We start from the raw sequence: 27,314 nt of genomic DNA, 5'->3' as shown, positions 1-27,314 counted from the left end.
CGCGAGCGGTGCACACCATCATTCACACCATTCAACCTCCCCCCCAACCCCCGAGATACTATGTTTCCTCTCCACTTCTTCGCCCCCCGCCCCTCCCCAAAAAAGCCTGTCTTTAGGTTTTGCATTTAATTCAACGGGCTCCCGGGGCTGCGCTCTCCCTCATGCGAGCCTCTGCATCATCCCTGGTGCTTGAGCGCTGCCCCAGCAGCCCTTCTGCCAAGGCCGGAGACCCTGCTGTCCCTCCGCTAATTAACGCTGCTCGATCAGAGCGCGGCAAAACCACGACACCGCCAGTCCTCGCATCCTAAGCAGCAGCAGAAATCCTCTCCCCCGCGCCGGCTACTCTCCTGCCGGTTTAAATCACTCTTTTTTTTTTTGCTTTGGGGGACACGCACTGAGCATCGGCACCAACCCCCCCCCCGGTGCCCCCTCCCGCCTCTCCCCGCCCTCCACCGCGCTCTTAGAAACTTGGGCCGAGCCCGGGAGCCGCGGTTCGCCCCCGGAGCGCCCCGGGCGGCGACGGCACCCCCGAAACTGCCCTCCCAGCCTCTTCCTTCTCCTCCTCGTTTCCCGGCACCGGCCTGCGGCTCGGCAGCGCTGAGGCAGAGGCGGGAAGGCTGCGGAGGGCCGGAGTGGAGAAAGAAAAAAAAAACATGCGGCGTGGGCCATAACGACCCCTCCCTCCGGCTCCCCCGCAGCTCCCGGCTCCCAAACTTCCCGCGGCCCCGCCGGTTTGCCTTCCCGAGCCGAGTCTGAGCCCCGCTGGGGCCAGCGGCAGCCCGGTTACCTGAGGCGCGGCCGGGGCCGGCTGGCGGGGCGCTGCCCGCCCCGCGCCCCCCCGCCATGCCCAAGGGGGACTCGGGCTGTGCGGGCAGCTCCCCGGGAGCCCGCTTCCCGCAGCGGGCGGGCTCGGTATATTTAGCATCGCGCCACTTTTTTCCTTCCCCTCCACCCCCCCAAAGTTTCGCCCACTTATTTGCGTGTCGGCCTGCGCTGCGCTGCCGCAGAGCAGCAAGGGCCGCTCGGCGCCCTGCCTGGCGCTGGAAGCGGCTCTGTATTGCAGCAGGTAGGGCTGAGCGCTAGGACCGCGGAGAATCCTTCCAGCGGCAATCGGGACTACCTTAAACCCAGCCCAATGCCTCTTCCTGCGCCACTCTGCGTGCTGGATGGAGATCCACAGTCAAGAGCTGCAGCTGGGCGCTGGAGTACAACATTTCACAGGGAGCCCTGCAGAAGCAACACCTGTTCCGAGCCAGCCAAGACAGACACAAGCACTTGTATGTTGCTGCTTTGCTTGTGGATCGTCAAAAATCCTAAACCAGTGGACATCTGCTGAGCCTCCTGAGAATTCTGGATAATAGATTTGGACGTCAAAAGTTTTTTTTTTTCCTTTTTTCTTTTTTCCTTTTTTTTTTTTTTTGGATTTATCTCAGCCAACAACGTGAGATTTCCCCCCTCCCCCTTTGCAGGATTCATGCTGATGTATGCAGTCTGTTATAGAGTAAAAACAGCGCATGCCTTTCTGGAGTCAGAATCCATAAATCCTGACGTAGCCTGTGCATCTTAAAAAAAAAAAATCCCTATAACGCCTAGGTATTTAAGTTGCTATGGTCATTCTTATCTTAAACCAAATGGAGAAACTACGGATTTTTTTCTTTATTACAGTTGGATGGGCTGAAGACCGTATTGCTTGCTAAGAGCTGGGGATATATGCATTTATATAGATATACACATCTATATGTTTATAAATATGTCAGTGTGTGAGTATAAAGTGGTGGTTTCTTAGACTAACTGGTTTGACCTTGAACCTGTACCAGTCAAAACAGAATATTACTTTTATTTATGCATTTAATGGATTGAAGAAAGAACATTTTCTCTGTAACTGCGCTAGGGAGGGGAGAGGAGTGGAATATACCTAATCTTATATCTCCTGGGTTTGGCACCATCATTATTGTTTATTCTTATTCTCTAAAAGCAGAATCTTCTGATGGCTCCCTTAGGTGAAGTTGGGAACTATTTCGGTGTGCAGGATGCAGTACCCTTTGGGAATGTGCCCGTTTTGCCGGTGGATAGTCCGGTTTTGTTAAGTGACCACCTGGGTCAGTCTGAGGCAGGTGGGCTACCCAGGGGGCCTGCGGTCACGGACTTGGACCATTTAAAGGGGATCCTCAGGCGAAGGCAGCTATACTGCAGGACTGGATTTCATTTAGAAATCTTCCCCAATGGTACTATCCAGGGAACCAGGCAAGACCACAGCAGATTTGGTAGGTATTATCCTTAACCCTTTAGCGGTCATGTGATGAAATAATGGGGCAGAACTGCGGGCGGGGGGACGGCGGAGGGTGCGAGGCGGGCGGGGAGGGGGGTTCGTGCCGGTGGCTGAGCCGCCGAGGGGGAAGAGTGACGGTGTCCGGGACCGCAGCCGCGCAGCAGCGGCAGCCCCGCCGCGGAGCAGGAGCCCTCGCCGGGTGCTCGGCAGCGATGTCGGTGTAGCCCCAAGTTCTGCTTCAGAGCAGACACGTACTGGGAGGTGGTGGTGGTGGAATTTTTGCTCGGGACGTTTCTGCTGAATGGTTTGATTTCGCGAGTTTAAAGTGTTTTTAATCATTAACCACTACAATTTAAAATTCGCCGAGTTTCCTGAAGGGAGTGGCTGTCGTCCTGTACGCAAATTAACGAGGGCTTTTCTTTCGTTTTCTCTGCCGATTACCTGCCCTGGTAACTGCCTGAATTGCAAACCCGGCCCCGTCGGCTTCTCGGCGGGGATTCGGGGGCCGCGGGGCTCCCGCCGCCCGCCCGGCGCCCCGGGGAGGCGGGCACGCAGGTGGGCTCCGCGCTCGCCCCCGACCCGCCCGCCCCAAACCTGCCTTTCCCCAGCCGGGTGGCGTGTCAAGCGGGCCGCGAATTTGGGAGGGCATTCCCTGCATTTCATTTCCAAGGGGGACGTTATTTGTGACTCAGCAGCGAGGGCTGGAGGGCTCAAGGGCTTCGGCCGCTCTTAGGAGCCGGTGCGTGCACACACGCACACGCGAGTCAAGTGGGCCTGGAGCTTCTTCGCTGCCAGGGAGACTGTTAAAGGCCCGGCAGATAGAATGTACGAAAAGTAACTAAAACAGCCTGGATGAACTGATTCTTTGGTTTGTTGTTTTTGTTGTTGTTTTTTTTTTTTTTTTAAGGAGGGGTGAGGAAAATATGCCAGGTTACTCGCCACGCTCCCAGCTGTTGGAAGGAGTTAACTTGTGAGTGAACCAACCTGACAGCACTTAAATTCGGTCGTAAAAACAAAAGACCTGTGGTGATTCCTCCCCCCCTCCCCCGTATTTTAATGCCAGATGTTGAACGATATCTAAACTGTATTTTATTGCTTTGTGAAGCTGTTGAGATAATGCCGGTGTTGTAGGAGATGATCTCCAAAGGGCGCAGAAGAGAAGGGGCGGGGGGGGAGGGAAAGGCAGAGGGCTCAGGCTCGCATGGTCGCAGGTTTATCCTCCATCCCCGGCTCCGCCGCTGCTCCCTGACACTCTCACGCTGCTTCCAGGCTCTGCTGCCCTCCCACGCCGCCCGCCCGGGGTCCCTGGGGGGTTGTGTGTAGGGGGGAGGCGTGTGTGCGGGGGTGGCAGCTCCCGGGGTCGCAATATCCATGCAGAAAAAGTGCGGAAAGTGTTTTGGGCAGCCGCGCAGCGCGGGGAATGGGGGAATTGTGCACCCAGGCGTTTTCCTTGACATAGGCAAGACGCCGTGCGTGGCTGCTGAACTGCAGCCGCAGGTTGCCCCCTACGCGCCGCGGCTGCGGGCGCGGTGCGGCGCCGGGGGGGCGCGGTGCGGGGCCCGGGGGCGCGGTGCGGGGCGCCGGCAGGTGTAGGCAGCCGTGGCGGGGGGGGCCGGCACCCCGCGGCGCCCCGCCGCCCCCGAGAGGGCCGCCAGCTGTTCCCTTCGCAAGGCGGCGGTGACCACGTTATTCGCGGCGTCTATTTTTAAAAATGGCTTTCCAGCCGCAGCTGTAGGAAGCTGACAATTCTGAGGGGCAGCTCTTCCAGCCCTTGCAGCGCCTTGGCTTTAAATAGGTGTTTTTTTGTGTTTGTTTGGGATTTTTTTCCCTTCTCGGTTTGATCGCCCTCTCCTCCCCAAGGTGCGCCCTGGTGACAACTCTTCTCCCGTGGAGTGCGCCGGTGATGCCCCTGCTCGGTCCGGGGTCGGGCACGGCAAAGCTGTGGGATGCGTCGCGGCTACCGGCTTATTTGGGGGCGGGGAGGGGTCGGTGCCGTGACATTGCTGTTGTGTTTGACGGGAGGTCACCGAACAGCAGATGCTATTTGGGTTTCAGTGATTGCAAAGTCTTCCGATGATCCTGGGAAGGTCTGCATCCTAACTCGGGAGCTGCCCGGGGGAGAGCAGGCTGACTTGGTCTCCTCTGAGCGTGTGCGGGAAACCTGCGTGTGTGCGATTGTGCGTGTGCGTGGCGGGGGACGAGTCAGAAGGAAGTTTTCCTCCAGGAATAAGGAGGACAAAGAGAAAACCCCGGGGGCTGCGCGTAAACTCCTCTTTGGGTTCTGCCCTGTGGGAATCCCCCTCCCCGCGCACACACACACGCACACACACACACGCACACACCTCTGGAGAGACATCAGATAAGAGTAATTCTTTTGTGATGCTATGTTGGATGTGTGCCTACTGCATACAATAAACCGAGCCATATTGTGTGTCTATACTCGCCCGGTTCTGGGAGCCCTGGCGTTTCGCAATTCCTGCAGCAAGATGTCCATCTCTAAAAGAAACGCTCCCCGGGAAAGCCCGGCTCGGTCCCCCTCCTGCAACGCGGTCTCAGGTGATCAAAGCCTTATCTCTCCTGGGTGACAAAAAGAATTGGGTTGTGGTTTTTTGGGGTTTTTTTTTGATGCAGTCTCCTTTAGTCTAGGGCATTTGCTAGACAGTGGAGTCATTGTAAATTCAGGAACTCTGTAACAGCGGAGAGGCGTGCCTCTGTGCGTCAGCACAAGTACTGCATGCACAGCATTAAAAAAATAGGAGCATGCAGGAAAAGGAAAAAAAAAAAAAAAAAGGCGCTTGTCAGCAGGTGACCTCCGCTCCCGGGACCTGCTGCTGCAAGGAACCGCTGCGTTCATCATCTGCGGGAGCCGCGCAGCCGCCCGCCCTCCCACCTCGCCTTGCGGGGTGCGGGGGGCTGCGGAGCGCTGGGGCTGCCCCCCGCCTCTGCGGACTCCGGGGGGAGCCGGCAGGCCAGGGTGGGGAGGGAGGATGGTGCCTGCGGAGGCCTCTGGCCCCCGGGAGACGGGTTTTCGGGGTCCGAGCGGCCCCCGCAGTCTACCCCGGTATTGAGCGTCGCAGCGGGGAGGGGACGCGGGGGTGGCTGGCGGCGGGGGGGGGTGGCTGGGAGCGAGGGGACAAGGGCGCTGTGAGAGCTTAAACGCTAGGTAGGGCCCCGCTGCCCCCCGGGGGGCTGCGCCCTCCGCGCTCCCGGCGCGTACCCGCGTCCTGCAGGCGGAGCGGCCGCTGGAGGCGGCGGGGGGAGCGCGGGGGGGCCGCGGCCCCCGGCCCCGGGCTGACCTCCCGGCAGCTCCCTAGCCACGAAAGGCTTTCACTCGCCTCGGGGGGCGAGCGGCTGCTGGCTGAACACAGGGCCGAGCAGCTCCGGCCGCCGGCGCTCCCCGCTCCCCGGGGGTCGTACCGAGCGGCGGCCGGCGGAGATGCTTGTTTACCGTGTTCCTTGTCGCAGATGATGCGTTACGACGCTAAGTGGAAGCTAAACGGCTTCAATCCAGCCATACAAAAGAAAGCCTGTATATAGCCAAAGACAAAAATGTGCAAAGGGTGGACCAGCAACAACAAAAAGATGCGTAGTTGCAGGGATGTTCATTGCTTAAAGCCAAGGCAAATGCTTCCCTAGGTCATTTCTTCACCAGAGCTACACTAGATGGAAGTTAAAATTTCACATTGAGTGAACGACCCACCTCCTCTCTCCTATGAGCCTGGCAGGAGAGCAAGGCTGGCCTTAAAAGGTCCCTTCCAATTCAAAAATTCTATGATTCCTGCTGCCGTTCAGCATGGCCGAAGTCAGATCATGTGGAAAAAGGTGCCTGATGGGCTGATGGGGACATGTAAGGAGTAACTTTCCCCAAAACTTTCTTCCTAACCTCTCTATGGAGGAGTGGGTCTCTGCCTTGAAGTGGTTTCATTAAGGAAAATGCTCAGTGTCTTGACAAGAAGATACTCAGCATCCCATGTACTGAAACAGTTATTTCCTCTCTCCTTGTCTCCCTTTCCCCATTTTTGGCTATAAATAGGGCCCTAGCTTTTAATGTTTGGAGCTGTCCTGATTTTTCGTTTGGTGCAGCCTCATTTTGAAGAGGAATATGTATTTTAAGATCTTGTTCAGTCCTAAGTAATACCTGTATATTATAGAAACTATAGAGTGAAAATATTCACAGGAGTGTTGAGCCAAATCATGCAATCCTTAAACTGGCAAGTCTTGTGTAAGACTGCATGCTTGGCCCCAGATAATCTCTTGAAGGACTTAACAGTAATGTAAAACTTGCTGTGAATAGGCTTTTGAATGTTTCAAATGAAGAAGTCTCTATTCTGATCTCAAATATGTGGATGCTCTTTGCCAAGTACCTTAAATGCATCTTCTGCACTTACAAGAGGATGTGACAGTGCTTTTTTTGTTCTTTTGACACACTAAGGAGCATGCGCCCAAGTATTTGAAATGAGGACAACAATTAAAGTCTGATGTGAAAGGTGCCAGACTTACTAACTTATCTATAGTATGGTATAATACACTTAACATAAAATTTAACCTCAGTTAAAATTGCTTGGTAATATGTATCAGGTAATATGATAGTTTGGTAAAAGCTTTACAGAAAAAGCCTTAGTAAGAAATCTGGAAGTATTGCGTGTCCAGATATAATGGAAATGTTTAAACTGTTTCAATGGATCGATTGTATCTGACATACTAGATATAACGGATAAACAGCATGCTACCACTTTTTATTACTTTAAAAAAATTTCCACAATTACTAAATATTTCCTCTCAGTATTTTTTATTTCTGCATATGTAGAGACTAATTTAGGATGCCCAGGCCTTCAAACAGGGTTATCAAAACAATAAGACTATGGTGTTTGTAGTACTGAATAATATATAAGGTAATGATCAATAGTCCCTTGCAGGGAATACATTTCATCTTTACATTAGCCTGGCCATAAATTTTCCCTATTGGCTTCAGCTTGTGCTGTGTTAGATTTATGTCATTCATGCCTGTTATTGATTAGTGCACAACTATTTGGTGGGAGTTGCCAAATTAATTGTTCAAAAAATCCACAAAAGTGCTTTTTTATTGGCCACGTGAGGCTCAACACATACTATACTGTTATTTTATTATTTTATGTAAGTATAGCTTGCAGTAAGCTTTAAAAATAGTTACGTGGTGTGCCGAGACGTGAAAATTCACAAAATATATCGAACATGCTACCCTGTGCTTTCTTTTGTGGCTCAGAAAGTAGCGTGATGCAGCAGCGTGCTTCTGAGCATTGCTGGATAACTCCTGTGAGATCACCATGGTCTTGCACAAGCGCTCCCAGATAGGAAGCAATTTCCATTTTTTCCACAAGACTTCTAGGTTTATGCAAGGTTTGGCTGGTAGCATCCTCATTGAAGAGGTAAGCAATTTGCAGGGCAGGCTGCCAAAAAAAACCCCAAACCCTCAGAACCAGATGAGCTGATATTTGATGCAGATACTTGCTGTACTGTGCACATTGATGCTGAACCTAGGAGCTTTGCAGAAGCGGTGCTTCTCTGCACAACATTCTTATCTCTAGTGCTTAAACGTCTGCGTGAGCTTGCTGTTACGTGCACGGGAAGACTTAATCATTTATGCACTATTGCTTGAGTTTAGAATATTTTAATTCTCGAATTTGAGATGAGTAATAAATAACCCACCAGAGAGAACGGTTACTATCTAGACAGAAATGTGTGAGACTCTGGACTAAAGATTTTAATTTCTCAACCCTCTGGAAGATAATACTGTGAGTAAATATTTCCCCATATTCCTAATGCACTGCTGCCTGGAAGTACATCTTTTGGTTCCATGTGTAATGCTGTTTTCATCGGGCAATTCTGATTCAAATGTATTTTTTCAGAATTTATTTTGCAAGACAAAGTTCATGGGTCCTTTAATACTGCTAATTTTGGCAATCTAAAAGCTTGTGTGTATTAAAAGCTTGAATGTATTATATGTTGTGCAAATCAGAATATGAGTGAGCTTTAGATCTGTGTTTACATGAGAAAGATTGAGAGTAATCTTTTAAGGACTTCACTGTTCAAGTACCATACTTTAAGATACATTCATTTATTCCTCATCTTCCTCCCAACAACTCTCAAAATGGGAAAACGCTTTTGAAAATAGCTTCTTGTCGGGCAAGAATCAGTCACATCTGAAAAGAAGTATCTTTCAATGGAAACAATATCTACACTGTTTGTTTTTTCCTGCATTTTATAGGTATACTGGAATTTATCAGTATAGCAGTGGGCTTGGTCAGCATCCGAGGAGTCGACAGTGGACTCTACCTTGGAATGAATGAGAAAGGGGAACTGTACGGCTCGGTAAGTTCCCACTAGCCTTGGGCAGTCATGATCCTTACATTCCGTGGGAAGAATACTTGTGATCTCCTACAAGCCCCTCTTGCACCCCCCAGGTGCTGTACAGGCACTGTTTCTGCTCTAAATATCTTGCAGTCTGATTCGAAACAAGACCCTGTGGGTGGTATAACAAATACGGGAGAGGGAAAAGGTGACAAAATCAGGAATGAGGAATAATGCGGACGGACAACAATTTAGATATAAGCAATGGAGACTGATGGCCAGAGCTGGTCACTGAAGACTAAAGGATGTACTGTAAGATTTGTAAACACGTCCTTTCAGTAGAGACCTAAACCAAGACAAAGTCTATGTCTTTTGTGCTTAGGCAGAGAGCTTTCTAGGAATTGACAACAGAAAGTAGAGGGGGATGTAAAGGGTGGCGTATGTGGATGAGGGAATGAGAAATAGGAGTGGACAAAAGTTATAAAAAATATAGGAATGAGGGCAAGAGGCTTGGTGGTCTTGTCCTGAAAGTTCAGCTGGTGCTCCCTGAGGAATGCAGCAGGAGGGAGTAACGGGTGTGGGAGAGGAGTAAAACTTGGTATTTGAGATGTGGGAGTTAGGCTGGCGAAGCAGCCCACCTGCAGCTGATGGGTGACTGTTCTCGGCAGCACGGGCTGCCTTGCAGCAGAGCAGTGTGTGGGTGTGTGGGGACCCTGCCTGGGAATACTTGAGACATCTGACCTGCACTGGGGTTCACACCCTGGGTAGATCGTGGGCAGGGGGAATCTGAAATCGAGCAGGTAACTCCCCAAACAGTAGAAGGCAACCTCTTCTAGCATTAAAGTGTCAACCTCCGAAGCTGACAAGGACTGGGGAAGCAGCTGTACTTGAGGAAGAGGATGGCAGGCTCGAAGGCTTAAGTGAAGGGAGGCTGTGTATTCACTGGGGTTCATTAGAAGCACGGATGAGAAGGTGACAATGTTGACTGATGGTGTAAATTGTTGCAGAGAGAGACTCTCTAAAAGGAGTTAAAGTGATAGAGAGTGGCTTTGGGTGTAGCTGAAGATACCTGTGTCAGAGGGGAGTAACAGTAACTGGGAAAAGCGCAGGCGGGGAACGGAGTGGGACAGCAGTGAGAGTGGGAGGAGACATGAGAAGGCGGTGATGAGTGGGCAGGTGAAAACAGAAGGAGTAAGAGGGAAGTCCAGCTTCCATATATGTGATCCATGGAGGAGTGTGAGGAAGCGAGACCAGGAAGGTCCCGCAGAAGTGTTTTTATGGGGGTGTCCAGGTTCACTAATCCTCTTCTAATAACATTTTGCGTGAGAGAGGGAAGGTAGAGGGGGAAGAGGACGGTCTTCTGAGCAACAAGCAGGCTAGGGGAGGCAGTCAGAATGTACAGATCATGACAGTGTATGTGGGAGGCAGAAAAAGAGGCGGTAGAATTGAGGGGCAAGGCTGGGATGGAGAATGTGTGGACATGGGAGAAGGGGAGATGCACAGATAGTGAGAACCAGTGAGTGGGAAAGGCCAAAGAAAAGGGTTTTAGCATAAATGGTAATATAGAGGAGGAAAAGGTTGGAAGGATGGAGAGGAAGAGAGAAAGGGAATGCATGCCATGACAGAGGTAAACAAGTTGCCTGTGAGTAGTGAGTAAATTGTCGTAAGTCATAATCTTTGTGCAGCTGATAAATGGGATAAAGAACTGGCGAAGTCATGAGTACGTTTATGGTTCAGTTAGGCAGCAAAAAGGCAGAACAACAACAGTAATATGAATCAGTAATGTTGATAATCATTAGTAAGAGTAATCATTTAAAACACATAAACAGTGAATCAGTTGCTGTACACTTCAGATACTCAGAAAAAGAAAATCTAGTTATTGATAGAACTTAAATACATAGACTTGGGAAAGCAAATGTTACATCACTTTTCTGTGCGATTTATATTTTGTGTTTGACTTCAATATGTTTGACTGTCAGAGTGAACTACTCAAAACATTCTTTGCTGAAGAAATATGCAGAAGAAATCCTTTGTAAATTACTATGCTCACCATGTTAATGAAATAGTTGTTCTGTGAACAGCAGTTCTAAAAGAGTCTTCTTTCCTAAGGGTTTGTGTCTCACAGTCCAAGACATGGGTCTCCCTGACCTTTTGTCCCTGCAGGAACACAAATTGCCTTTTGTGTTTCTTGCATGGAGGAAGAGACAGCGTTAGCTGTCCATGCTCACCAGATTGTCACTGTGCAGGGATTACAAAGATCACCACTCCCAAGTGGGACGTGCAAATGATTTCTCTTCTTTACCCTGCCTCTGATTAGTTGCAAAACTGATAGGAACTTCATTTTCTTGAAGACCTTTGCCTCCTGATTGAAACTGGCTGAAAAGCTAAGGACAGGCAGGCAGGCAGATGGATGTACAATATAATTGGATAACCTCCTTTCCTTAAGAAATGACACTAAAAATATGAAGCCATTCATAATGGAGAACTGGCAATCTATAGGGCCAGAATGCAAAGTTCAGGTTAAAATCTGATGGATGATATGGCTTATTGTCAGCCTCCAGAGATGGGACACACTAAAGAGTGATGGTAATTGAATTACATTACTTCCAATGAAATATAACCTCTAATGGCTACTCAGTGTGATGATGCTTTAAAGTCTTGTCAACACTAGCAGTCCTAGTGCCTATATTTCAGCAACTGTCAGCGCTTGTAGAAACACTGAGATAAGCAGGCCTCAGAGCAGATTTTTATGTAGAATTCGCTGGACATTTTTAAGAGACCGTGTTTTGCTTTTGGTTTTGTTCAAAAAAAAAAAAAAAAGCAATTAATTGAAAGTGAAGTTCTCTGTTGGGAATAAATGTTGCAGTTTGAACCAGAAGCAAGGCACAATCCAGCACAGAATTATCTTTCTGGCAAGAGAGAAGATCAGTTTAAATGAAATTAGTTTTGAGGCTGATAGGTGATAGAGTGAGGTTCAAGTTTTTCACCTGAATTAAGTGGAGCAGTCATGTGAGTTGAACTGTTCTGTAGCACCAGTAAGTTGTCCTTGTGCTGCCTGTGCTGGGAGGTGGGTCCCTCTGATTTGGTTTCTTCACTAAGGGCCGTGAATAGCATCAGCTTTGTCATGGAGCAGGTATGCTTACGAGCCTCTGAACATGTTTTTTAAGGTGGGAAAACTGTTTCCCATGCACAACTGAGTAACAACCCAAGAAATACCTGGTCCTTCTCTACATCAGCATTGTGGATATAAGCAGGTGTGTTTCTGAAGGCATTCAGTACTGCAGCACTTGACGCTGTCGGAATAGATGCCCTGTGTCTATGACACTATCATATTTATATTCAAATTACTGCGTGAAAAATACGTTAGGTGTGAATCAAATCAGTGACCTAAAAGACTTCTATTCATCTATATTTGTCTTTGAAACATTTGGCACGGGAAGATTTTTCTCAGCATATTTGTGGTGCCACTGGAGATGGGACATATGGCGAAGCAGAGCAGCCAGGATGGGCTATCGCTGCCAATTTTCATGAAAGGCAACAGTAAAGGCAGTTTCAGCATATCTTGATCCAGACATGTTCTTCTTGGCCTTCTCAGAGTGCTGCTTTCCTCCTAGATTAGCTGCCTGACAAACTCTTCCCAACTTGCCACCATTACAGGGAGCAGTTCCTACTGCATCTTCTGGTTAAAAGAGCACAGCGACTCTCACGCTGCTCTCAGGCTGCAACGTGTAACATGGCGTGGCTGTTCTCAAGTTCCTCCTCATCCCACGGATTTAGCCAGGGAAAGCTGAAGATAGATGTATGTGGTACTGCAGTGAAGCCAGTGGTAGCGATGACTTGGAGGCTGGTTAGTGACGGCAGCGTTCCCTCCCGTCTCGCTCTGTTCCTGCTCTCCCTTACCTTGCCTTCCCCTTGCAGGCTGCAGCTATGACTCATCATGTTTCACAACAGCTACTGTGCTTGTCACTGGAGAGGAGGAAAAATCCAAACTACAGACAGGACCCGAAGGGTGTTAAGACGAGACACGAAGACCTTTTTCCTTCCCAAGTGCCAAACGGCTCTTGCCAACACCTCTGGCAAGAGTGTTAGCAAACGTGTCTTAGCTGTGCTCCTTGGTGCCGTGCCATGGAGGTCTTTCTGATCAGTTCCACGACCTTCGTGCCTTCATGGGCTGTCCCCACCCGCAGCCTGCCCTGCACCGCTGCCCTTGGGAATAGCGACAGTTGGCACTCACATGGCAGGCAGTGATGAGCACCCACACCATGGGGTTCTCACTGCAGGCTGTCCTCTGAGGCAGTCCTGTGCTACCTCGAGCACAGCAGGACCATGGGGCACCCTCACCTCAGCTGCTCTTGCTGTCCCAGGCTCTCCTGCCATAGAGAGCTGTGCTACATCCCACTGCTGGCATCCCTGCCCCACCAATCTCCCATGGACACAGACCTGACCCACTCCTCAGGCTAGATATAAAGAAGAAATTTTTTATGATGAGAGTGGTGAAACATTGCTGCCCAGAGAGGCGGTAGATGCCCCATCCCTGGAAACATTCAAGGTCAGGTTGGACGGGGCTCTGAGCAACCTGCTCTAGCTGAAGGTGTCCCTGCTTACTGCAGGGGGGTTGGACTAGATGACCTTTAAAGGTCCCTTCCAACCCAAACAATTCTATGATTCTGTGAAATGCTGGTGTCTCCATTGCTCCTTGTGTCCTTGACAGGTGGCAAAAGGCAGCTCAGGCTGGATACTCAGGAGGAAAATTGGGAGTTGGAAGATCTGGAGCAGCTACAAGGGGAGCTGTGCAGCGGGGAGGAGGAAGGCAGGAGGGGAGATGGTGGAGTTGTTGGGGAGGGAGAAGAGGGCTAGGAATGCTTGGAAGGAGAGGGGATGGTAGAGGGAGAGAGAGGCTTCATGTGCCCACAGGGCAGCTGGGGCAGAGCTGAAGAGCCCAGATCTGGAGCCAGGGAGGGAGGCTCCTCACCTCTGGCTTTCAGACTTACAGGGTGTGTGCAGCAAAGTGAGATTTAGGACTGCTTATAACACGGTAATAAATTGCTGTCCTTCAAAAAATTAACTGAAAATTTGTTTGTCGCAATGTTTTTGGGACACTAAACCTGCTTTTTGCTCCTAAAACTACTGGGGAGCGGGAGGAGGAGGAGGAAGAAAGAGAGGGAGAGTACTGTCCTTGAAGAAACATGTTTTCCCAGTAAGTGTGCAGGGAGGTGACGATACGCCTCTATTATCCCAGCAGGGCTGCACCTGCAGCGTTCTGTGCTTTGTTTGGGCCCCCACAGTCCTGGAAGGACTATGCAGCTACAAAGACGGGTGAACAGAAATTTTTTTGACAAAAAAGGGACAATTCTTCCGTTTACTGAAAATTGCTTGGTGTAGGTAAGGATTTGGTTTTCCTGCATTCAAAAAGTATCTTTTATGTCCCGGTGAAAACAAGGGAAGGGAATTGTTCAGCCCTTCAAATGGTAGGTCAAGGTGCACAGGAACAACATGAAGAAAAAAACAGGTTGAAGGTGCATGTTGGGAACGGCATTTGGGCCAAGTATATGGTCATTACAGAGATCTAAGAACAGGACAGATAAATAAATTACCATGCAGTATCATTCACACTTTCCTGATAGTGTTAAACACCTCCAATCTAAAGCAATTCCATATGCTTCAGATTGATTGATTTTTTTTTTTTTTTTTTTTTAATAATCTGTATTATCTGTCCATCATGGTACATGCAGGCACCTGTGGCTGAGGTGAACCTGGAAACAGGACAGTTGCAGTGCACAACAATTTTTGGAGGGAGAATGAAATGCAGTTTGCCTGAGTGAAGGCACAGACTTCTAGGCTGAGTGGTCAAATCCCAGGAGGGATAACGGCTACGGCAGGAGGTGTAACACCCTTCCGCTTGTGTGTAAAATAATAGAAGTGCCTTTTGGTAAACAGTACAAATGGTGAAGCGGCTGAGCTGCGAGGAGCGGTCAGGCTTTCTGCGCAAGCAGCACTGCTCTGGAAAACCTGGCGCTCCTGTGATCAAAAACCTGTGATGTCTTTTAGCCGTAACTGTGATTCATGTCTTCCTGAGTAAATCCGTATTAAGCAGAAGAGTTGCAAGAAGCAGGCCTGTAGCTAATTTGAAAGGGCAAATTTTGAGGTCTGAAGAGGACCAGTTCAACAAGGTGCTTATGGCTCTGAATGTGAAGGCAACTTGAAACTTCATCCAAGATGCAGAAATCCTGTGGAAACGGTATCCCAGCAAGGGTGAATCTGCTGGGAAGGGTTTGGAGACTAATAGGCTGTGGGCACTTGGCAGAGGGTTTGTGAGGAATGTGAGAAGAGCAGGTTGCAGAAAAGCACGCGTCTTAAGATGCACAGAAGCACGGGGATGAAATGGAAATTACTGCAATAAAGCTGACTGGGGCCCTGAGACGTATACTAAAATATAAGGCAAAAACTTTTTAAGCTATATAAATGACAAGGGAGCAGGAGTCTTTACAAACACAGTGTATTCAGGCGGGAGTGTAAATGCAGTATAGCCTGAACATGGCTGCTAACTGGGCTAGCCAGTATTTCTGATAGACTCCTTGGCGTGGTAACACGGGGCTGGGGGATCCCCTGTCGTGTGATGAACAAAGGGAGCAGGGGCAGCTGACACCACTGCTGAAGGAAGTGGCTATTTTCCTTCCAACCATCCATCCCCTCCCTTCTGCTGACACACGTGTTTCTGTTGCTGCCCAGTGAATTGAAGCAGGGGACTGGAAAACAATCTGGCCAAGCAGAAGGGCTGTCTTCAGCCACAGTGTTTCCCTCCTGGGTCACTGCAAGATGTGGCGCAAAGGTGGGAGCAAGCCCGGACGAGGGAGAGTTTGCTTCTCTCCGAGGCAATGCAGGCGTTCACCAGCCTCGAGTGTTTGTGGACCCTCTGGCCACACGGTTTCTGTGTGTTTGGGGGCACGACTGAGGAAGCTGGAGGGCTGTCAGTCCGACTTGAGTTGTGCTTGGGGTGTAGGGACACGCTTTTAAATGAAAGACTAGAGGAGGACCTGGAATTATGTGCCAGATGAGTTAACTGAAGCTGGATAAATAGTTTCAGCCAAGCCTAGTATTTCATTTTTGGTAGGAGTTTCTTTTTCTAGAAATGGGAAATAAGGTTGTGCTAATCAGCAGGGCTGTGTTAGGTATGACCTGCAGAAGAGAGCATTTGCTACAGTGGGTCCAATAGATGGTGTTAATAGAAGATTTGTATGATAGATGGTGAAAAAACTGAAGAGGAGACAGCTATGGGGAGTGTTGAAAGGTATTAGACTGGAGTGAAGCTATTAGGGGAGTTTTTATGGATCGGTCCTTGAGCTGGTTTTATTCCCTGTTTTTATTTGGTGCATTAAACATCTTGCCATAAAAAAAGTTGTAGAGTGTTATTGAAATTGTTGCAAAGTTGGGAATTATTTTCAGCACAGAAGGCAGCCTCACAGAAGGGACTTGGTGACATGAAGTGCCCAAAATGTTTACACGTGGGGCTCGGGGAGAGCTCTATCGGTGCCACTGCATACAGACAGGTAGGATTCAGTCTAAATGCAAAGTGCAGTTGGTCACTTGCATTAAAGAAGATGAGTTGAAACCAAAACAGGTGCAGAAAGGGCTTACTGGGATGATCAAAGGGCTGAAAAGACTGTCAAATGATAGAGTCTAAAGATCTTGGCTTATTTAGCTTGCAGAATGAAAATTGAGAGGGTATGCTCTCGGTCTCTGTAAATATATTGAGATTTAATACCAAGGAGAGAGAAAAAAAGTCATTGAAATGAAGGAGAAGAATGACTTGGTTTGAATGGGTCACCAGAAAGCTTAGGCTGGATAATGAGGATGTTTCAGGTCAAGAGGAAGTGAGATTTTGAGCTGGCCTGAGGAATTTTTGCAGGGAGGTAGGAGAGGAAGCATAAATGCTTTCTCTCTGCACCGTACAGTCAGAAACAGCTTTGTACTTGCGGACATTTTCTTTGTGGAAGGCACAGGTCTGAGAAAAGCCCTGAAAGTTTAGTTACTTGGGAAGATTTGTCTACAACCTCAGCTACTTTGCCGTTGCAGACAGCCTCTCTCTGAATTTGGATGGGCAGCTTTGCTGAAAGCTGGGTACTGTTGAACGGTGTTCCTCACAGGTACCAACGCTGGGGATGCGAGCAGGAACTGCAACGCCCTCAGCAAACTATGAAGGACTCTGTAGAAAAGAAAGGACTTTTGAGATGTGGGTGCTGGTGTAGGAAGAACTGATAGGTGAATCCGTATGCTTAACACAGGTAATATGGGAGAAAGCTCTGTGAGAAACTGCAGCTATGGTGGTTCTTTTTAAACTAAGGCTTCGGTCTGTTTTTTAATCAGAATTTCACAGATTATAACACCTGTCACCGAATAGGGACACCTGCTAATAGTGTCCTGTGGGATAGATGCTACGCTTTTCCTCAGGTCTTTGATTTTCCTCAGAGGACTCCATTCCAGGTGCTTGCTAGGTCAGAAGGTAATTTTATACAAAAGAAAACCCTTAGTGATCTCCTTACCTTGGTCTGCAATTCTGTGCTGAACTTGGAGTCTCACTACATGCGTGGGACAGGAGAGTATTAAAATATCTTCTACATAAATTATATATGTTTGTGTGTGTGTGTGTGTATGTGTAAAGCTAAGCTTTGGTAAAGCAAGATCCTACTCAAACCTTAATTTAATGATTTGCTTTCCCCTAATGAAAGATGTCTGGAATTTTGTATTCTTGCAAAAATGGGAGCTTGGAGGTGCTGCTTGAGGAGGCAGCCAAGGTGACCTAACACCTTGCAGAAACCCCCTTCCAGAAAGGGCAGTCCTGGTTCCCCGCCTCCGCTGTGTGCTTCTGCTTCCTTCCTTGCTGCGACACCAGCCCTCACCTGACCTGTCAGGAGGCTAATTTAGGGATCTAAAGGCACAGAAGAAAGCTTGCTGGGTTTTTTTGTAGGGTTGATTCTCTGACGGTTTAGCTCCCCGAACTGGCTTGTCGCCTGTTTGGGCAAGCACTCGCGCTCGGTGGGGAATCGGCTGCAGCGTGGGGTGGGAGAGGCGTTGAGTACTGCGCTGTTGACAGCGGGTGGTTGTTAAAGCGGCATAACCGCATCGCAAACCTGAGTCCTACCCAGCGAGCAAGCGTGGGGCATGTTTGGTTTGAACGTCCTCGGCTTCACTTCTTTGCAGTTGTGTAGCTCCCCAGTCGCTGCAGCCCTGAACATTTCGGGAGCTGGCCGTGTTAACGGTGCGGAGGCGTGGAAAGGTTCAGCGGCTTCAGTTGATCTGAGAATACTATGTTGAAGTGACATGCTAAAAGAGCATCATCAGCAGTGACATACTGAGATATGCTTGGGGATTATTTGCTGCATCAGATAAAGATCTGATGTGCTCTGTTTCTGACTCAGGAGCCAGTGGGACGTGAACGTGGCACTCTTTCCCACTTTACCATTCATCATTTTCAAAGGCAGGGTAGAAAAAGTCTGCCCTGTGGGGACTTCATTAGGGATTTTGTCTAGGCTGAGGTTTGCTTTGCAGTTTGCATGTGCTCAGGCTGATCTGGTGATGTGCAGTAACACAGTTCATTCATGTCACATTTGAAAAACTTAAGAAATAAAGCTTGTTAGAGTGCAAATCCATTTCCTCCCGTTTCATATAGCCTTTTTTTCTTTTTCACTGTTTTTATAAAGGCAGACCTCTGCCATTACTTTCAATTTGAAGACCAAATTTTATATTTGTCTTCCACGGCTGCTGCTGAGGAAAAACTTGGCTTCTGGTGTGGGTGCTGCATGCTTTTGAGGTCTGGCCCAGACTGTGTATCTTTAATCTGCTAAACTTTAGTCTTCAAATTTAGCAATTATGGACACAATTGTGACTCAGGAGAAATTTTGACTTGATTCTATTAGGGTTGAAATGCCATTGAATTCAATGGAATCAGGATTGGACCTGCTCCCGTAAAACCACCGATTAATTTTATGGTTGTGTCAGCAGACCCCAATCAAGATAAGAGGTCTACTGTATTCATCATTTTAAAAACCTGAATCTAGACAGGGTTCCTATCCGTGAGAGTCTGCAATCTACAGACAATCTTTTAACATGTAAAAGTTTATTGCTTTTGCATAGCAAGGAGGATTTCGGCCTCCTGATGCCTTTGTTAGGACAGCATCTAGTGTATAATCTGGACTCAGAACAGGAAACTTGTTGGGAAAGACTTCAGAAAAATCCTTTGAGTCATTTTAGAATATACCAATGTTATAAAGTTTAAACAAAATCGTCAGGTTTTGGGGTTTTTTTCTTTATACTTTAAAAATCTGAATTCTTTGGAAGGTCCATGCACTGATGGTACGTGGTAGACCAACTGCCTGGTCTTCAAGCTCTTCAATCACCAGTTCTGTTGAAGTTGTTATTGTATATCTATTTTTTTTTTTTTTCAGACAGATTGACAACTTCTTTCATCAAAGCTGAAATTAACTGCATGGCTAAAGTTTGACCCACTGAAAGACAGATCCACTGATGTGAAGTGTGTGTGAGGAGTAGGGGGCTCGTGGGGGAGCAGAGCCACCCAACTTCTTACAGCTGACCCAGCCTTTGGGAAACGCTGGATCACTGAGAACCTAAGTCAGGGCATAGCAACACCAAAGATAAGTGGATTTTCTGAGAAATCTTAGGGACATATTTTTTGTCCTGCTCAGAAAGTGTAATACTAAAAATTGTGTATCTAGATCCATGACTTCATGGTGAGACTGCCTCTGGGAAAAGGAATGGGAGAAGTGTCCAAAGAGTCATCTCTGGAGAGACTGCTTATGAGAAGTGTTTGCCAACAGAGGAGCACTGCTGTCGAAAAGGGCAAACACAACATCTTTTCTTCAGCAGCAGCTCTTTGAAATGCTGGCCCCTGCCTTTGTGTCCAGAAAAGGTGGGAAATTAAAAGGCCTCATTTTTAAACAATTGAAACTGTATATGCGATTGAGTCCTGCCAGGTAAAGATCTTAGTGTACCAACCCTTTGCTGTAGTGCCCACCAAAGCACTGTAGATTTTAAAATCTCTCTGGCAAATTTATTGGTTTCCAAGACTCCAGTGGCTGTATGGCATTTCAGCAAGGAGGACTGGATATTTCCAAAAGGCAATAGCCTGTGATGCTTTGTTTGTTTGATGAGCCCCATCCAGAATGACAATATGGTCAGTAATGTCCCTGTCCTCTGAGCTAGTACTTAGCAGGTAGCTTTACATAAAATCACTAACAAAACATAGAGACAGGCTTTTGTTCATCAGTCCTTGACCAAGTCACCTGGCTGAAAGAATAAAACATGAAGTACTTTTATAGAGTACATTTTTATCACTACATATGTATTATAATTCTTTGGTCCCCATGGCAGAGTTTTATGAAGGGCCCTGAGCATTCTGCTGTTTTTATGATGACACCTTGTAGCTGAGGAATAAGGTGCTTCTCTAATGATGGATAAATCCAGTTTGGGGGTACTCACTGAGTGTAGAGGCTCATGCAGTTTAAGTACTTTTTGTGACCCACTTTGCAATGTCTTTTAGCCTGTGGGTTTAGCTGCTCCTGCAAAAGGCAGCACTTTCTGCTGAAGGAGGGCTATCTTTCCTTTGACCCGGCATTCTGTGCTTAGAGAACCACAAAACACAATAAAAAATACTGACAAAACACTTTGATGCCATGCTCCGTCTTAGTTGTATTTAAGGAAAACATGTTTTATTTAAAAATGTCTATTCGGTTAAAAGCTTAACTCGTATTTCAGGGTAAAGAGTGTGTGTGTAGCTGTAGGATAAAAGCCCTGGTTTGACATACACGTTGTCTTTTGATAGAAGAGAATCTGTGGAGCGGGGAGCAGGGGGAGGTCAAGTTACAGCGTTCAGTAAATCTAAGCATGCCTGAAATGGTTCTTTTAGTGTCTTAAAATATTTGTTGCCTTTTTATCATTGCAAGCCCGATCCAAGTTCCATTTAAGCTGATGGGAACTTTTTTCCTGTGGTCTTTAAAAATTGGCTCTGGCCCCCGTATCAGGTTGCATACCACCTTGCTTTCTGATTCTTGGAAGGGTTCAGCCAAGCGTTATGAATTAGATGCTTAGATAACATTGATGACTGCAGTTCTTGATTGTGCCAGGGAGACCAAAAATAAAATAGAGGTCAGAAGTGTGACTAGTAAATGGCGCAGCGTGGGCCCGGTCCCGCTGGCGTGGAAGGGAGGGCAACACACCGGCTTGTTTGTTTGTTTTTTAAGAGTTGACTTCTTAAAAATAAGTCATCGCCCGGTCCTGTTCCGTTGTGGCGCAGAGAAGGATGCTCTTCAGCTTCCAGAGAAATGGTGCTGTGGCAGCTTATGTGGGGTGAGGCCTGTCCCTGGAGCGTTCTGGTGGCTTCCAGCGGCAGCACGGGCGGACCCTGGGTGTTGAGGTGAAAATGAGTTTTCATCTAACGCACTTGGCTGGGCATATCTAAGTCAAACCTTCATGGACGTAAGCATGGCTGCTGGTAGGCAGCCTGTGCTGGCAGATGCGAGTTCGAGCACAGTGGGATTGCGCTTCCTATGATGATTTCATGTCCAGGGGGGGAATGCTTAAAGCTTGACAGATGCTGCAAACTTGAAGTCTCAAAGGAGTGGATATTAGCAAAACCGAGAGCTGTGGGCTTGGCAGCGGCAAAAATGGATGGAGGCCTACTTGGCGTCTTGTCCTCCTGCAGCTCACGTCAGAAGAGGTCTGTAAACAACCCTTGGGATAGCGTGGGGCTGGATGCCAGTCTGGTCCCTGCGGAGGAGGTCCGTGATGGCGTGGAGAGCAAGAGAGTGGGAAAAGAGGGGCAATGAGGCAAAGGGGAGAAGCAATGAAATCCCTGCTGCACTGACAGTCTCCTGGGATTTCATTGTTGACGCTGGAGTCCGCTTGCTTTGTTCAGGAAGCTCTGCTTTTCTGTCGCCTTCCTCAGGGTGTGGAAGCACCATGGTGTCTGCATCTGTGTAGCTGTTGCGGCGCTTGATGATGCTGCTCCCAAGGGGACCAGGTTCTGCTGGGTCTTGGGAATGTTGCAAGCATTTTGTGTGAAAGATATTAATCTTTAAGCATGCTCATAACTGCTGCATGGCAGCAGTACAAAACAGTCACGCTTTTTTTTTTTTCTTTTTTGTAAGTGGGGATTTACGTATAATAAAAACTTTATACAAATTAACTAGAAGTTTAGGAGGGGAAAGTAAGATGAATACTCCATCTCTGTGAAAGTACAAGATGACCTCAGGTAGGGAGAATGCAATTGCCCAACTGTGGTTTTGCCAGGACACCTTGCCTAATTTCCCTCATCTTATAAAAAGTGCCATGGAGTATGAAACGCATGCGAGTGGCCGCGTGGGTGCCTGGATATTTGCTTGGTCTCTCTTCTGGCCCTGCAGGCTTTCCTGCTGTCTTTCTGAAGTCTGTCCTGCTGTCTTCACTCACGGCGAAGCGCTGACACAAACACAAAAAAACAGTCAGCTAGTCCTTTTGGCAGACTTTTTTTTTTCTGCCTTTTTTTTTTTTTTCCTATGTTCTATCGCATTATTAAACAAAGCGTTCCGAAAAAAACACTGATTGGAGAAACTGTTCAAAGAAAACTCTGTGACATTCACCCAAGGCAGCCACTGGATGTGCAGGGCTAACTTGGAAAGGAAAGTGGCACTGCTAGGACACTGGTATTGGGCTTCTCGTTGTGGCTGGAGGTTGTCCACCCAGGCAGGGACTAGCAGGCTAGCGTGGGAGATCAGACACCACCACAGCAAATGCTAAACTACACCTTTATTTATGACAACTCTGGATGAGTGTTAATTATTAGCTGAACTTCATATGTTCTAGAGGCTGTTTGCATTACAGCATGGGAAGGGCCAGCTGCACGTAAAATATGTGTGTTTGTAGGGAGAACAGCAAAGAAAATCACTTTGGGAGAGAATAGGGGTTTTTTGTTGTTGTTTCTCTTCACTACATATGCAGCTTTTATTAACATCATATAGCCATAACAAGGGATATGCATGAACTCATTTAGGACACTATATATTTAAACATGATTTTATTAAGACAGGGTGGATTAACACAGCGATAATGTGCAGCAGGTATGTAGGAAGTGCTACCTACATCAGATGTACTTTTTGTTAATAGTTACTTGGACTATTAGCTGCTTCCTTGTGAAGTGTCTACTGAATCAGTGTAGCAGTTTGCAAAAGGGAAAACTATACGTTGCATAGAACAGGATAGTTTGCTAGACATGATGCATTTGTTGTGATTTTAGGAATGATGGTCTGAAGAGGTTGCCTTTTGTCACGTTACAAAATAAATTGGAGTTACCTCTGTAAGGTTATTTAAAAGAAAAAATGAATATTGATATGTTTTATACAGGACCCTGTACTGTGTTTTCAACTACCAAGCAGCGCAAATGTTTTACCATTCTTCAGTCATGGAACCATTCTCTGGGCAGCGTACATGTGTTTTCGCCTGTTTCCACTTATTTCCAATTAGCTGCTTCACAGGGATATCTATTTTTAAACAAGCTGGCAAATCATTCGTTGTGATGGCTGTAACTATCTACTTCATTAATTTACAATTTCACTTTTAACCGATCTACCTGGAAATAGGATAACATAATTATTTTTCTCCCTGTTTAGATGCTGGGGAATGTAGGAAGGGAGAGGGATTCTGGGCTTGCTAACACTGACCAGGCATTATCAGACTGCTGAATTAAGTCTGCCTTGGGTTTCCACCCTTGTGATATGTGCATCTTTGCACAATTCAATTATTGGAATGTTCTGAGTTAAATAACAGGTTAAAAAAAACACAGGTAAAGCATGGAAATGTAGTAAAATGAGAATCAATCGCTTTGTGGTGGAATACTCTATGAACAATCCTCATAGAAAACATGTGGTATGTGGTGCAACATCTGATTTATATAATTTTGAGGTCACCTCCTTATTTGGCCCCTGAATTAAATGATTTGATCAAGGCAGGCAGCCTCCCCCTTCACAGGAATGCAGGTTACTTTCCATAGTTGTTTCAGTTGGGTATGTTTGGTATTTGTGTCAGCCTTCAACAAAGATGCCTAATGACATTACGTATAATACAAAGAAATATTGGCACTGGAAAAATGGTAGAGAAGTTAGTTGCTAGAATAAAAGTATGCAAAAACTGTGGTATTCTAGGGCTAAATCTTGCTTTTCAACTGTGTGTACAGGGACTTTCTAAAAGGCATAGCCAGAAGGGGAAATGCAAGCCACTTGTGATCAGGAAACACCATCTCCTTCCCATACTGGGAGAGTTGGCTTTCAGCAAGACTTTCCCGTCCTAAGCTGGTGAGGCAAGAAGGTGCTTGTTGGCAGCATGGACCAGCCTCACCCCTGTATTATGCTCATTTCTGGCTTGAAGAAAGGCACGTGTGCTCAAAACATGAGTGTAAGCTAGTGTTAAGTAATGTTGTAGTAGTGCATGGTTTAGTGGTGGACTTGGCAGTGTTAGGTTAACGGCTGGACTCAATGTTCCTAAAGGTCTTTTCCAACCTAAAGGATTCTGTGATTTTATGATTCTACATAGATGGCTATCCTACTGGATATTGGTTTCGGTCTGTCATGGTACTAGATGAGCCATTATCGTAAGGTTCATCCCGAGCATGGGAAGAAGGATATGCTGGGATTTTGGTTCCCACATTATTTACGGGGCTTGATCCAAAGTCGCTGACACCGATTTACTCTCATGGTCTCTGACTACAACCAGAATTTCTAGGTGCCCTAGAAGGAAAGGTTTTGATGAATTTATAAAGCAATTATTTCACTTCTCTGAAAGTGCGATTATTATTAGTGTCCCTACAAATCTGAACCCACATCCCAAGTTCACGTTGAAGTATTTGCCTACTGTCAATACATGAATTTCTGAGAATTTTGATGGAGGACAAAAAAGATGTAGCTGTGTTGTAAGAGTATGAAAAGTAAAACCAGGATAAGCTTGTAAAATAAAGATTGAATTTGTAAGCTTGAAATCCGTTGAAGTCATCCAGAGTGCAGTACAATGCAAACCCCCTTATTCAAGGTCTGCTAGTTAAGTGTACCACAGCACTGTCGTGATCCATCAAACCTGCCAGATAAAGAGAGGCTATTTTAAAATTTCTCCTTCAGGGCATGGGGAAGTACTGTTCTTGCAAAGATAGAAATTTATGATGATGCTAAAAAAAATGCAGATGAAGTGAATAATTAATGAGTTCAAGACAGGATTGAAATATCTCCCTAAAATGTTGCTATTTTTAGCAAGGAGTGCTTCTGCAGTGTATGTCATGTGATTCTATTGCCTTCTGAGAGCAGGAAAACAATTTGAATTAGTTTCTCTTTCCCCACGGACCTGTAGACGCAGCATATAGTACCCGTTAGCATCTGCTTCTTCCTTAAAGCAAACAAAGTGATTTTAAACCTCATGCAAAATAAAACACGAGAGAAAACTGTACTTAAAGCCAACCTTCATAGCAGCTGAATAATTTTTATAATAGTTTGTAGGCTGAGGCTGTACAAGGTGGCTACCGCAATGTGTCTAACTTTGAGCTGATGCCGAGGTCCAGTAATATTCGTGACTGCTGCAGTTCCCAGCTGTCCGAGGACGTAAGGGCGATTGTCAATAGGAGGTTGCAGGGCCTGGTCCATAGATAAGGATTTAATGTAAACAGGTTTGTGCTTCTTTTCTCTATAACCGGTGTGGCCTGTGGCTGTGTGTGAGCTACTTGGCACATTAAAAACGTTATAGTCAGAAACGCCTCTAACCCAAACGGTTCCATGCAGCCCGGCTGCGCACATGCTGATGTTTCCGCACGCGCTGCTCGGCTGGACCTGCAGGGAGGGAAACCTCCTGGTCGAACCGCAGGAGAGGATACGAGGGCCGGGACTGCCATCTTCTCCTCCGGCCCAGGCTGCTCCTGCGACTGTGCGAGCCACGACCAGCTGGGTCCCCACAGGGACACGTGGTGAATACTTGTGTGTTTTAACCTCCCACACTTGGTCCTGCCAGGGATTTCTCCTTCCCGAGGGGTGACGACGCTCCCAATGACACATCAAAGGAGAAGTCAGGAGCTGCTTGCTTGCTGCCTTTCTCGCCTGCTGGAGTTGCCACAGCTTGAATTTAGAAGAAACCTCCAAATCCCGAAGCTTTAGGCACTGAGGAGGCCCCTGGCTTTGCGGCCCAGTACCCAGTCTGGGGGGCGCAGGGGGGTGCTGGCTCACTCTCCCCGGGCGCAGGGGTTGCTCTCCTCACGTGGGACGGTCCCTCGTGGCTCCTGCCGGGCGTGCAGAGCTCCTTGGACCTGGCTGGGACCCCGCTCCCCAGCCCCAGCGGGCTGCAGAGCTCTTCCCCGGAGCAGCGTGCTCGCCGGGCAAAGCCGCAGCAAAACACGCAGGCCGGAGCGTGTCGCGTTGGGAAGGGGCTGTGAGCTGCGTCCCGAGCAGCAGAGGTGGCCCCGAAGGCGGCTGCAGCCCCGGGGCGTGCCGCGAGCAGAGGCGATGGTGGGTTTGGGGAAGCTCCGGCATTAAGCCGCAGATGGTGGCTTCCTGGGGGACGCTGGAGCTTGAGCTGTGGCTCAAACCTCAGCCTGTAGGTTTAGGTGCTGTGAATGCTTTGCTGCATCTGCGCCTTGGTCTCTTTCCCCTTCTCTGTGCATCCATCTAAAAGGACTGTTTTAAGATTTCATGTCTGTAAAACACACGCACAGAAGTCTGCGTTGTGTGGGGCTTTGTAGTAAAGAGGAACTGATCCTCAGCTGGAAGCTGAGTTTGGTAGATGTGAATGCTATTCAAGTGAGAACTCTTGTTATGTAAAAATGTGTTAAACGATCATTATTTTTCACATATATATATATACACTTTTTTTTTTTGGTGCCAGCTGAAAAATACTATTTCTGGGCTTATTTTCCCAGCTTTCTATCAGCTCTCCCATGATAGAGCTCACCACCTTTTTTCCAGTCGTCTTGCTCAGTCACTTGTGTGAATCCTTCCTAAAATAAATCAGGTTATCAGGTGGCTGCATTTTAAGCAAACCCCATCTATTTAGACCAAAAGAGAGTAGGAGGGTACACCCAGACTGAATAAACATCTCGTGAGCTGACGAGAAATTAAAATACCTGTTTTCAGTTTTGTGGCTGCTGGTTTGATTTGACCAAAGAGGCTTTTGGAGAATCATTTTTGCTTCACATAGAGATCTCCACCCTTGTGACTGCTTTATGAAAGACCCAGCCATACGGCTTTATTTAGTTAAAACTGGGAATATTGAAATGGTTCATTGGTGAATTGAGCAAGGACCTACTGATTTCAAGCTGTGAAAATAGTGCATCTTTTAAAAAGAGCTTATTTTTGTGGCTATCTATCTCCTTACTGCTTTTTCTTTTCTTTCCATAGGAAAAATTAACCCAGGAGTGTGTATTCAGAGAGCAGTTTGAAGAAAACTGGTATAATACATATTCATCAAATCTATATAAACACGTGGACACTGGAAGACGATACTACGTTGCGTTAAATAAAGATGGGACTCCAAGAGAAGGGACTAGGACTAAACGGCATCAAAAATTTACACATTTTTTACCTAGACCGGTGGACCCTGAGAAAGTACCAGAACTATATAAGGATATTTTAAGCCAAAGTTGACAAAGACAATTCCTTCACTTGAGCCCTTAAAAAGTAACCACTATAAAGGTTTCATGCGGTGG

General features: G+C 47.3%; 1 protein-coding gene across 2 annotated transcripts; it reads left to right on the top strand.

Moving 5' to 3' along the window:
- Positions 1 to 62: 62 nt before the first annotated feature.
- On the top strand, positions 63 to 27,314 carry FGF9 (fibroblast growth factor 9; the record flags this gene model as incomplete). Of its 2 annotated transcripts, none has more annotated exons than XM_082014099.1 (4): positions 63 to 1,277; positions 2,001 to 2,264; positions 8,514 to 8,617; positions 27,007 to 27,314. In XM_082014099.1, the coding sequence occupies 4 exons, from the start codon at positions 1,136 to 1,138 to the stop codon at positions 27,250 to 27,252; spliced, it is 756 nt and encodes a 251-aa protein (XP_081870225.1). In that variant the 3' UTR covers positions 27,253 to 27,314. The 2 variants fall into 2 exon arrangements, with proteins under 2 accessions (XP_081870225.1, XP_081870226.1); XM_082014100.1 differs by lacking the exon at positions 63 to 1,277 and adding an exon at positions 1,739 to 1,760.

Source organism: Phaethon aethereus (genome assembly GCF_964289735.1).
Source record: "Phaethon aethereus genome assembly, chromosome: 1".
NCBI classification, from domain to species: domain Eukaryota; kingdom Metazoa; phylum Chordata; class Aves; order Phaethontiformes; family Phaethontidae; genus Phaethon; species Phaethon aethereus.
Note: the sequence above shows the minus strand (reverse complement) of the source record. Positions and strands in the feature narration are given on the sequence as shown.